This window comes from Heteronotia binoei, chromosome 15, assembly GCF_032191835.1.
Source record: "Heteronotia binoei isolate CCM8104 ecotype False Entrance Well chromosome 15, APGP_CSIRO_Hbin_v1, whole genome shotgun sequence".
Taxonomy (NCBI): domain Eukaryota; kingdom Metazoa; phylum Chordata; class Lepidosauria; order Squamata; family Gekkonidae; genus Heteronotia; species Heteronotia binoei.
This window is the reverse complement of record NC_083237.1, coordinates 14,834,976-14,847,108: the sequence shown is the minus strand read 5'-3', so window position 1 is coordinate 14,847,108 and position 12,133 is coordinate 14,834,976. Positions and strand designations below refer to the sequence as shown.

The 12,133-nt window shown below is 40.6% G+C and overlaps 1 protein-coding gene across 1 annotated transcript; it reads left to right on the top strand.

The window, feature by feature from the left end:
- The first annotated feature begins 497 nt into the window (after positions 1 to 497).
- On the top strand, positions 498 to 11,185 carry LOC132583118 (vomeronasal type-2 receptor 26-like). The gene is made up of 6 exons (XM_060254788.1): positions 498 to 751; positions 1,904 to 2,195; positions 4,618 to 4,887; positions 8,524 to 8,650; positions 8,958 to 8,960; positions 10,275 to 11,185. The coding sequence occupies exons 1-6, from the start codon at positions 498 to 500 to the stop codon at positions 11,183 to 11,185; spliced, it is 1,857 nt and encodes a 618-aa protein (XP_060110771.1).
- Positions 11,186 to 12,133: the final 948 nt, after the last annotated feature.

Genomic DNA, 12,133 nt, shown 5'->3' with positions numbered 1-12,133 from the left:
CATGTGAAGGAGTGGGGAATCAAACTCAGTTCTCCCAGATTAAAGCCCAGTCCTCCCAGTAATACTGGAAGATGTCCAGGTCTCACCAGGAGGATGGAAAGCCTAGGATGCTGATTCACAAACCATCAATGAGGGTTGAATTCATGAGCTTGTCTACTTCCCACTAGGCCCACAGAATACAGCACCTTAGAGAGTTGGCTGCAAAACCTAGCTATTATCTCAAATCACTGTGATTCATCCTCCTTCAAGGCCCACATGGAGTTTGAGCAGCAATAAAGCGATATCCATCACTAACACTGAAACATTATTTAAGCTGTCACTAATATGACAGGCAAGTGCAGTGTTTTCAGGCAAGACAATGTTTTGTTTGTTTCAGCTTAAAGAGTTAGAGACTGAGCGTGAAACTAGTTGATCAGAAAAGTCAAGGGATAGAGAAGGAAGGGTTTTTCATCTGCAGACAGTACATAAGGATCAGTTAAAGGAAACTGGGACTCAGCATGGAGAGAGAACAATTCTTTGCTGTCAGGATGATTGTGGCCTTTCTGTTGCGTCTGCTGCTGTTGCTCCTTCAAGCTCATTGTAGTGCACAGTCTATTATGTGCAGCCTGAATTCTCCCCTTCGCATGCCAGTACAGGATTATGATCAGAGAGGAGATCTTCTGATTGGTGGAATCCTAAACCCATACAACTTCAGGCCTGACCCTGCTGTCTTCAGAAATCATCCCAGCATGTGGGAAGTAATAGATCATAAGTAATTCTATTTTTCCAACCTTTCAAATGACACATTAGGTTATGCTCCCTCTAAACTGCAGAGTCTTGTGAGCAAAAATTCTACTTTGTGAGCTACTGGCATTAAAGTTCTGAGCTACTGCATAAATTAGCGTACTCTGGGGTCATGCTTCCTGAGCTAAGACAAAAATGTGTGAGCTGTAGACTAAAAATCTATGAGCTTAGAGAGAACTCAGCTTAGAGGGAACACTGGTTATAACTTCAACAAACAGAAAATATAACTAACGTCCTTTAAAAAAAAATCTCTCATCTATCCTTGTCTCCTACTTGGTTTGTTAATTGTACAGCTCTTTCCTTCTTTTTCTTCTTATTCTGATGTACTTTGTCTTAGTTCACTCTGTATGCCATTCACGGCTTGTTTGATTGAGTGTTTATTCCAGAATGCATGCACTGTTCCCAACAAAAAATTCTCTTTGTCAGCTCTCTCCATTCCATCCATAATTATGCAAACCTCTATCATCATGCCCCTCCCCCCCAGTCCATCCCTTTTCTAAACAGAAACGTGCCAGCGTCTTCAGCCTTTCCTCCTAGGTACTCCACCCCCCTAATCATCTTGGTTGCCCTCTTTGGTACTTTCCCCCACCTCTATGATATGCTTTTTGGAGATACAATAACCAGAACTGAAGATAGTAGTCCAAAACAAGAATCAACAGGATCTACTCAGAAGTTAGCATGCAAAGACTTAGAATGTAAAAACCCCCCTGTGTTGTTGAGGAATGCATGTATAACATCCTGAATATTTTTACTCCTCCTGCCTACATATCTCTTCCATATTCAACCAATTTTCTGTATCACGCCACAACTGTGATTGAAAGTTCACGCCAGTATTTACTCTAAGCTGAGATAGTGTTGAGCTAGCTCAGTTTTTTAGCCTCTGGCTCACACATTTTTGTCTTTGCTCAGGAAGGTTGGCCCCAGAGCAAATTAATTTATATGGAAGCCAAATTGTTCACTCACAACTTTAATGTCAGTAGCTCACAAAGTAAAATTTTTGTTCACAGAACTTCACAGCTTAAAAGGAACTTTAGTTAACATTTCCCTTTTTATCTTCTCTCATGAAATAGGACTATGATATTAAAAAGTGTGTGTGTTTTTGTTTCATTTCACATTTCAGTATTTTGCCTGAAGGAAATAAGGAGGTTCTAGCCTTGGCCTATGCTATAAATGAGATCAACATCAACCCAAAGATTTTACCAAATGTGACTCTGGGATTCCACAGCCAACATACCTACCATATTCAGAGAAGAAACTATCAGAACATCCTGAGAATTCTGTCTGGCTCAGAGACAAATGTCCCAAATTATATTTGTGATGTCCAGAAGAAACCAATAGCTTTCATTGGAGGACCAGACTCTGAAACATCTCTTCTAATGGCTGGCATCTTAACTACCTACAAGATTCCGCAGGTACAATTGGGCACTATAAAGTCCACTATTTTGACATATAACTATAGCGTGAAGTTACAGAGCTTGAAGAATAGTGAGTATACTGATACAAGTGAGGGTTGTCTATTTGCTGTTAGATAATGGCTGCCTTGTAGGAGACATTGAATTGAAGGAGGACAATAAAGCCAGTGGTTAACATAAGCAATATTAGAAATGGTCCCTAATGAATCTCAGTGCAATCCACTTTGAAGTGTGTTATTGGGTTTGGAACAACAGCTAAGTTAAATTGGACAGGTGGGTGAATTTTTCAAGATGAGGTGGAAGGCTGAGCCCAATTCTAAATGCCAAAACAATTTTAAGAACATTTCATTTTTGAAGGTAACACTCCCCCCATTTAAAAAACCCAACAGAAGCAAAACATGTGGAATGCAAGCAGAGTTCTAAATTACTGCCATGTTTCAAACATGAGAGCATGAGATATCCTACATAGAAGAGACTATAAGAATAATATTGATGATGATATTGGATTTATATCCCGCCCTATACTCTGAATCTTTGAGTCTCAGAGTGGTCACAATCTTCTTTACCTCCCCCGCCCCCCGCACGACAGACACCCTGTGAGGTAGGTGAGGCTGAGAGCTTTTACAGCAACTGCCCTTTCAAGGAAAACTTTTATGAAAGCTATGACTGACCCAAGGCCATTGCAGCAGCTGCAAGTGGAGGAGTGAGGTATCAAACCCGGTTCTCCCAGATAAGAGTCCATGTACTTAACCACTACTCCAAACTGGCTCTCTACATGTTCTCATGTAGATTATATTATCTGGGGCTATCCTTAAAATGTGTTTAGGAACTTCAGATGCTATAGAACGCTGCTGCGGCTAGGATGTTGACTAAAATGGGTCACAGTTTGGGTCAATTGGCACTGGCCTCCATTTTGTTCCCATGCACTTCTGAAGGTTGTGGCACACTATAAGGCTTGGAGCCTGACCCATATTAACTTTCCAGAATTTTACACTGATTTTCTGAGACCCTGCTTTGATTACCCCACCTTCTGAAGTTAGCTGGATGGCAACATGAGAGAAGGCCTTTTCGATAAAGATGCTAAAATTATGGAACTCCATCCTGAAAGATATTTGTCTTCCAGCAGCAACTGAAGAATTGTTTTGGGTAGCTTTCCCTCAGTCAACTCTCCTTCCTGTTTAGCATTCCTGTTTAGCATTTACCACAATCTTAGAACATTTTTTAAATAGCAGCCTAAGCAATATCATAAATACTGGTATTCTCAGACCCATATGAAATATGGGCAATTATAATACCAACCTACCTTTGCAGCCTGTGTTGAGTAGTACTAAGATATGGCCTGTTCCTGTGCTCATCACTGTATCATCTGACAGCAATTCCACATTTTAAATATTGTCTGTGTAAATTAGTATTTCCTTTTGAACCAACTACCCACCAACTTCATTGGATGGCCTTGTATTTCGGCAGAGGGAGAAAAAGTTACCTTTGTCAACTGTCTCTTCCCCATGCATAATTTTGTAAACCTCTATTAATTCCCCCTTATTCATTTTTTTAACTGAAAAGTCGCAGGGTCTTCAGCCTTTCCCCATGGGGAAGGTGCTCCAACCCCCTAATCATCTTGGATGCCCTCCTCTGTACTTTTTCCCATTCTGCAATGTCTTTTTTGAGATAAAGTGACAAGAAATGTGAACAGTATCCCAAATATTGCCAAACCATAGATTTATACCGCTGTACAATATCAGCCATTCTATTCTCAGTCCCTTTCCTAATAATCCCTAACAGAGTTTCATTTTAAGAACATAAGATAAGCCATGTTGGATCAGGCCAATGCCCTATCCAGTCCAACAGGTGCCATCAGGAGGTCCATCTGTGCGGCGAGGACACTAGAAGCCCTTCCACTGTTTCCCACCCCCCAATCACCAAGAATACAGAGCATCACTGCTCCAGACAGAGAATTCCAACAATTCGCTGAGGCTAATAGCCACTGATGGACCTCTGCTCCATATGTTTATCTCATCCCCTCTTGAAGCTGTCTATGCTTGTAGCCACCACTACCTCCAGTGATAGTGAATTATTTTATTTTATTTACGAAATTTATATCCCACCCATCCCACCAAGGCAGGCTTAGGACCAGTTAAAAGCAAAATAAAATATAATGTATCACCACTGCAGCACACTGGGTTGAAACTTTCATTGAACTGTCCACAATGACCCCAAGATCGTGCAAATCACATTGTGGAGACAAGTCTTCTAAGCAGGCACATTTTCAAGCATATGGTTCATTATCAGCCCTATGGAGAAAAATATCTATGTATTTTAACTGATGAAATTGGAAACTGTCATATTAATCAGGTTAAATCATATGAAAAATATGCTAAAAAACAACCTTTTCCTGATGTAATAATGAGTTCTTCCTCCTTAGATCAGTTATTGTTCATTTTCTATGGAGAAACATGATAAAGCCACCATTCCTTCCTTGTACCACACAATCCCCAGTGAAGAAGATCAGTATGATGGGATTGCACAGCTACTCCTGCATTTCCAATGGAAATGGGTTGGGATCATTGCACCAGATGATGATAAAGGAGAAGGTTTCATAAGGGCACTGCCCCCAACACTTTCCAAGAAGGGCATCTGTACCGCTTTCATGGAAAAAATAAAAAACATTTTGTTGGTGCCCAAGCTAAAAGATGTAACACCACACTATTTGAGATTGTCTTTCTTTTTAAACACAACCCTAACTAACGTATTTGTTGCATACTTTAACAGTCCATCTATGTTATCTGTGCTGTATTTATTACAATTTGCAAAAAGCCGAGAATTATCTATAAATAAAGTCTGGATCATGACAGCCCACTGGGACTTCGTATCAGAAAGATTCAGAATGCATTTTGAAAGAGAAGCCTTTCACGGTGTATTGTCATTTGCAATTCACTCAAAAAAAATGATCGGATTCCAGTTTTTTCTGTATTTTCTCAGAATCCGCTATACAAAGCTAGATGGCAAGTTGATGCTCTCCTGGAAGCAGGTATTCAACCATTTAGTATATTACATCAATGCTCAGAAGAAGAACCCAAAGAACCTTCCAGGACTGCATTCTGAAATGGAAATGCCTGGCCAAAGTTACAGCATCTACATTGCCGTCTACGCCATAGCACATGCTTTACATGCCATGTACTCAGCAGGACAGAGACAGAGAGCAATGATAAGGAGAGACACAAAGTCATTCCCACAACCATGGGAGGTATTGTATGATTAAATGGGGTGCTTTCAGAGTCTGCATTGCTATATGCTTAATGAAGATTCTGCTGTCAACAGAGATTTGTTCTCAATGGTTGTTTTTGCACTCACCTCCAGCCAGGGCGACCCCCCTCTTCACCGCGCAGGATCTGTGCGGATTTCACACTAAATGCCACGGAGCAGCCGGAAGAGACGGAAACTCCGGTCGCAAAAGCCGCGCAAACGGAAACTGCTTTTTGACGGTTTACGTTTGAGCGGCTTTTGCGCCGGGAGTTTCCGGCTCTTCCGGCTGCTCCGCGGCATTTAGTGCGAAATCCGCGCAGATCCTGCGCGGTGAAGAGGGGGGTCACGCCGGCTGGAGGTGAGTATGAAAACGACCATTGAAATGGATGGCACATTATGAAGGATCTTGCTGAAGGATCCAAATAAGCTCCAAATAATCTTGCACTGACATACCATATATACTTGTGTATCACATATCAATTTTGTTCATTCCCCCCTTCCCCAATTTAGCTCCATCATTTCCTGAGAAGTATTTCATTTAACAGCACTGCTGGGGAGAAGGTCTCTTTCAACGAAAATGGCCAACTGACAACTGGCTTTGATATCAGAAACTGGGTTTATTTCCCAAACAAGACCTTCTTAAGTTTGAAAGTTGGAAGGATGAATCCCCGGGATTCGGGAGACAAGGAGTTAATTATCAATGAAAACAGCATAGTATGGCAAAGCATCTTCAATGGGGTGGGTATCTGACTGTACCTTATAAGGCACTGAGCTCCCACAGAAAGCGTTCCAATTCCAGTTCTGATTCCGGGCAATCTCTCCTGCTGTTTGGGATTGATTCTATTAGGAGTGGGTTTCTTTTGTAAAGACTTTGAATTTTGTGAATGGGAGGTGGCATGGTATAAAATAATCTAATAAGAGCTCGGAAGAGAAACAGAGTCAGTACTTGGATGGGTGACCCCCTAGAAACACTTTGCAGAGAAAGACAATGGCAAACTACCTCTGCTCCTCACTTGCCTTGAAAACCCCACTGTACTTACATAGAGACACGAACGTGCTGCCTTCATAGAACGCTGTTTGGAAACACAGCATAGTTTTAAGTTAATATTTCCAGTTGAATTTAAGACCTTTGGTCATAGAAACTAATAAAGGAAATCAAAATGGAAATGGAGAAACTAATAAAGGAAATGGAAATATTTCTGGGGGTTTATAACAAACTTCTGGAGAACAAATTAGGGGAGTCATGCAAGACAATCCAGTTTTAGATCACAGATTAATATTAAGGGACTCACAGTACAGATTCTTGACTCAGTAGTCAATTCATCGAGTATCAGTGAGATTTTACTTTTTCTGATCAATGAAGTTCTCATTTCACTGCCCATGTGATTTATAATATTTATACTGGCAGTAGCAGAGTGCAAAATTCTCCCCATATCAAAAGCATTCAATTCTTGCAAATCAATTTCAGCTTCAAAATTATTAAAAGACTTATCCTTTTTGGCCACCTTATACACAGTACGGAATATTTTATTGGTAATTTCCTTCTCTCTTGCTAGTGATTTCAAACACACCGTTTTGAGCTTTTCTTTTCTTTTTTTCCTTCTTCAGTTATTTTAACTGCAACTTTATGACCAACATTTTCTCTATGGCCAATTGTCTGTTTCCTCAGAGCTGTGAGCTGCTGCTTCCTATTTTCACCATAAGATATTATCTCACAATTTATCCATTCTTTAGAAAGCCACATACCCACATTCTTGCCTGTGCATAAACATCCAAAATTATTGCACACTGAGCACCCTAACTTGCCATCAAATCCATTCTTTCATTTTGCAGTTGTTGAACTGGGTCCAAAAACTTTCATTAACTTCTGAGACAGAAGTGGAATGCCCTGAGTCACTTGTTGCATTTTGATGTTCCAAACCTGAATTGCTGGGAGTTGAAACTCCAGCTGTTAAGATTGAAGAATCCATTGATGTTGGTTAACAATAATAAATCACTGTCCATGCTTACATTTACTGCTGCATCCCAAGAAATCAAAAACAGGATGTTAGACATTGAGTGCGTTAGAAGTTGAATAGTCTGGCTGACAATGTCTGCTCCCCTCTGAGCTTTGAGATTCCTCTCAGCACAGGAAAGATGCGCTATCATCTTTGCAGGTGCCACAAACACAAGACATTTTCTGTCGCTAGGTACAATGCTGTAACCTCTACCATTCTTCATGGCAGATTCAACAAAATAGCCTATTCAGCTAGGTACTGCCCTTGTAAATAAAAATATGTTGAGTCAATTACTCATGTTCTCCTGCATTGCCATCTGTATACGAATCTACGTTATACATATTTATATCCTGTTTTAGCCGGTATGATCAACTGCTCTGATGCACTTAAGGTCCATAGACTCCTGAATGATTTTTCTATCAATGTTATTGAGAGGTCAGCCAAGTTCCTGTGCTCTGCTCTAAAGTTGCACCAAAGGATTTCAAAAAAATAATTTCTGTTTATACAAGTGTACATGAAAGTTGTGTTTCTATCCTGTTTTACACTATTTTAATACGTACTGTTATATTTATGCCAATAAAGACTGACTTGACTTGAATAATAAATTGCTTGAATAAACATTGTAGCCTAAGTAAAATGGTCCCAAATCCTATTCATGGTTCTCACTCATCATGTAGTCAAACAAGCAACACGCAAAGGTGACAGCTCCCCCCAAATTTGCAGTGCTGCTTCATCTGAAGAAGCCTGGCAATGCTGCTGTTGTCATAGCAAAGTGGTTTTTACCTCTTACCATTGCAGATCAGCTGCTCCTCAACTTTAGGTTGTTTCCTCCCTCACCAAGGTCCAGTTTGAAATAACATGGAACTTATTCATTAAATACTAGTATAATAATAGAGATTTTATTCAGGAGCATTTCCTTGACATTATATTTGTCATATGGAGGCTCATTTTTCATGCCTTTTATGTCTTTTCTGTTACTTTGGGATTCCACTTGAAGAAGCAATCATTTCAGCACTGATTAATACCAGCCAATGAGACGTTAACTTAATAGGGATCAACTAAATTCTTTGTTACATTTCTCTGTTCAGGTGATGCCTTCTTCTCTCTGCAATGAGAAATGCCAACCCGGTTACAGCAAGAAAAAGCAGGAGGGGAAAGCATTTTGCTGCTATGATTGTATTGCATGTCCAGATGGAAAGATTTCAAACAAGACGGGTAGGAGACATTGTTCTCTATAAGCCCCAACCTCAGTGCCACCACATTGTTTTGCTTACTGAATGCCCCATCTTGTTCCCTGTACTTGACTCCTACTGTGTTATCTGATTGAGTCTCAAAGAGAAAGGCAAACTGTAAATATTCAAAAGCTCCCACACAGTCTCCTCATAAGGAATGACATCAGTTTGTTAGACAATGAACTGAGATCCCAGAGCCTCTTGCACAATATAGCCCTCTCCAGAGATTTTGTTAGAAGCCCTAAGAAGGCCGTCTAGCCGTGGCTCAGACTTTATTCAACTAGCCCCAGTTGGTCTGATATTCAGGTAGCTGACCTAACCTTCCTAGATCATCAGCTGTCCCCTTTTCCCAGCCGGCAAAGATTTATTTGAATTACTACTTCCCCCTAGAGACATATCTACCTCTGCTTACCCCAAATTCAAATATACCAATAGGAAACAGGGCCCTGCACTCATCATCCAATACCACATCAGATCCAAAAGTGGCAAGAAATATGTGCAATAAAATAATTCCAGCACTCAAGCAGAAGCAATTCCAAATGCATTTTAAAAATAACCAAAATGCTATACCTTTGGTAGCAGGTTTTGTTTCTGAACCTCTGCCACTGCTGAAATTTGCACTGCCATTAGACTTCTTTGACCGCTGAGATGACAGAACCAAACCCCTTCAATTGCTGAAATAACAGAACACTGCATAAGACCAATTGCCTTCAGACAAAACCACACCAGGTCATTCTATTCTAAATGAAGTTATTAATCTTGCCTGCATCTTCCATCCAACCCTGTCCTGTAGTCCTATGACTTCACTACAGATGCCTTTCTGACTCTAGTGAGAACCCTGAACCGTGTCGCGTAAATCTTATCTTATATCCCTCCAGCTGAACTGCTAGAACCATAGATGAAATAATCCATCTTAATATAAAAGAAGGCTACCTGATCTAGCAACCGTCTTGCTGGGCATTCCCATGTAGAAATGCCCATTTGTTGGAATCCTCTTGTGAGCAAGGTGATGAATAGCCTCTTGACTAAAATCTCCAGAGCTCCAGAGCTCCCCAAACCCATGATGAAGAATAATTAGCTCAAGTTTTCTGGACAATCACTTGAAAACTGAGGATCTGACAATAGAACTTTCCCTAGGAACTGAGGGGAATGTCATCAGCCCTCTGCTCAGTCTTTCTGAGACTAGCTTGAACTGGTACACTGCTAAGGTAACTTAATCACCATACCTACAGTACATCTTTCAACAACTTGACAAGCCCCTATGTGGACTTCCATTTTCCCCTAGATGTTTACTATACCACTCTACTTCCCTTCTCCAACAACCATATAATGCCATAGATGGGGGTTGGAGAGCAAGCAAGACTGCAATTCTGAGCTGATTAATGAACGGAAACATTTCAATTAATGAAAAATGGGTGTTGTCTATATAGGTCCCGTGAAACACAATATAGCCTTTTGAGTACCAAAGGGGAAGCCCTTCCTCCGTTTCCCCCAATGATAAAGACAGGCTGGACCCAACCCATAATATTAGGACAAGTAGCTTTATGAGAAAGGCACTTCAGTGAGAAGTTATGCTTGACTTAAATGGTCCCTGTTCTACTTTTCAGATATGGACGATTGTTTCAAATGTCCAGAAGATCAGTATTCAGATAAAGAGCAGGATCAATGCCTTCACAAACGCTTAAACTTTCTTTCTTACTACGAAATGTTGGGCATTACTTTGTGTCTTTTGGCCTGTTGTTTGGCAGTGATCACTGTGCTGACACTTGGAATCTTTATCAAGCATCAAGACACTCCCATTGTCAAAGCTAACAATCGTGATCTCTCATATGTTCTACTAACTTCTCTCTTCTTCTGTTTTCTCTCATCCCTATTATTCATTATTCAGCCTGGGACAGTCATCTGCCCTCTTCAACAAGTGGCTTTTGGCCTCATCTTCTCAGTGGCTGTCTCCTGCGTTTTGGCCAAAACCATGACAGTGGTTGTGGCTTTCATGGCCACTAAGCCGGGATCCAGGATGAGGAAATGGGTGGGGAAAAGACTGGCCATCCCCATTGTTCTTTCCGGCTCCCTCATTCAAGTAGTTATTTGTATCATCTGGCTATGTACTGCTCCACCATTTCCAAATGTTGAAATGCACTCTCTGGCTGAAGAAATTGTGATGGAGTGTAGGGAAGGATCCGTTGTCATGTTTTATTGTGTTCTGGGCTTCTTAGGATTGTTGGCTTTGGTGAGCTTCATTGTCGCTTTCTTTGCAAGGCATTTGCCTAGCACTTTTAATGAAGCCAAATTTATCACTTTCAGCATGTTGGTCTTTTGCAGTGTTTGGCTATCATTTGTTCCATCCTATCTGAGCACCAAGGGCAAATATATGGTAGCTGTGGAGATCTTCTCCATCCTGTCTTCTGGTGCTGGGTTATTAGGTTGTATCTTTGCTCCTAAATGTTTTATTATTATCCTGCAACCTAAACTAAATAGCAAAAGTCATGTAATAACTAGGCATGGTGAGGAGAAATAGACCAGTAAGGAAAGCTATGAAATCAATTCTAGAATAACCTATGTTCCCAATTAACCAGGACAGTCCATATCTCCCCACCTAAAACTCAACTACTCTTATTCAGTTTGCTCACAATGTGTGCATAGGGAACTTCGTGTGGCTTTTCTTTTAGGAGTAAGATAGCTAACAGATTTGCTTTTCAGATGATGGCCTCAATGTTCTTAAAGGAAAAACTTCTTGATGCAAACTCTGTAAAATGTGGCTGCCCCCTTCTCAACCTGTCTTCTCTCAGATAGCCCATGAACAATTGATGTGTTAATATGAGTGTAAGCAGGGCTTTTTTTGTAGAAAAAGTCCAGCAGGAACTCATTTGCATATTATGTCACACGCCCTGATGTCACCATTGGTTCACACAGGGCTTTTTTGTATGAAAAGCCCAACAGAAACTCATCTGCATATTAGGCCACAACCCCTGACACCACGCCAGCTGGAACTGACTTTTGTGTATTCCTGTTTTAAAAAGCCCCTGAGTGTAGTAAAGATCTGTTTTCATGTTTTATTGTGTTCTGGTATTCTTGGCTCCGGTGAGCTTCATTGCCGCTTTCTTTGTGAGGCATTTGCATAGCACTTTTAATGAAGCCAAATTTAAAACTTTCAGCATGTTGATTTTTTGCAATGTTTGGCTATCATTTGTTCCATCCTATCTGAGCACCAAAGGCAAATATATGGTAGCTGTGGAGACCTTCTCCATCTTGTCTTCTGATGCTGGATTGTCATTTTGCATCTTTGCCCCTAGATGTTTTATAAATATCCTGTGGCCTAAACTAAATAGCGTGTAATAATGAAGCATGGACAAGAGAGATAAACCAGTAGGGAAAGCTTAAAAAAACTCATTGTACAATCAGGTTTCATTTTGAGCAGGAGGTCACAAGAGCAGAGTTCCGGAACCTCTAAATTTTATTGTGGTCT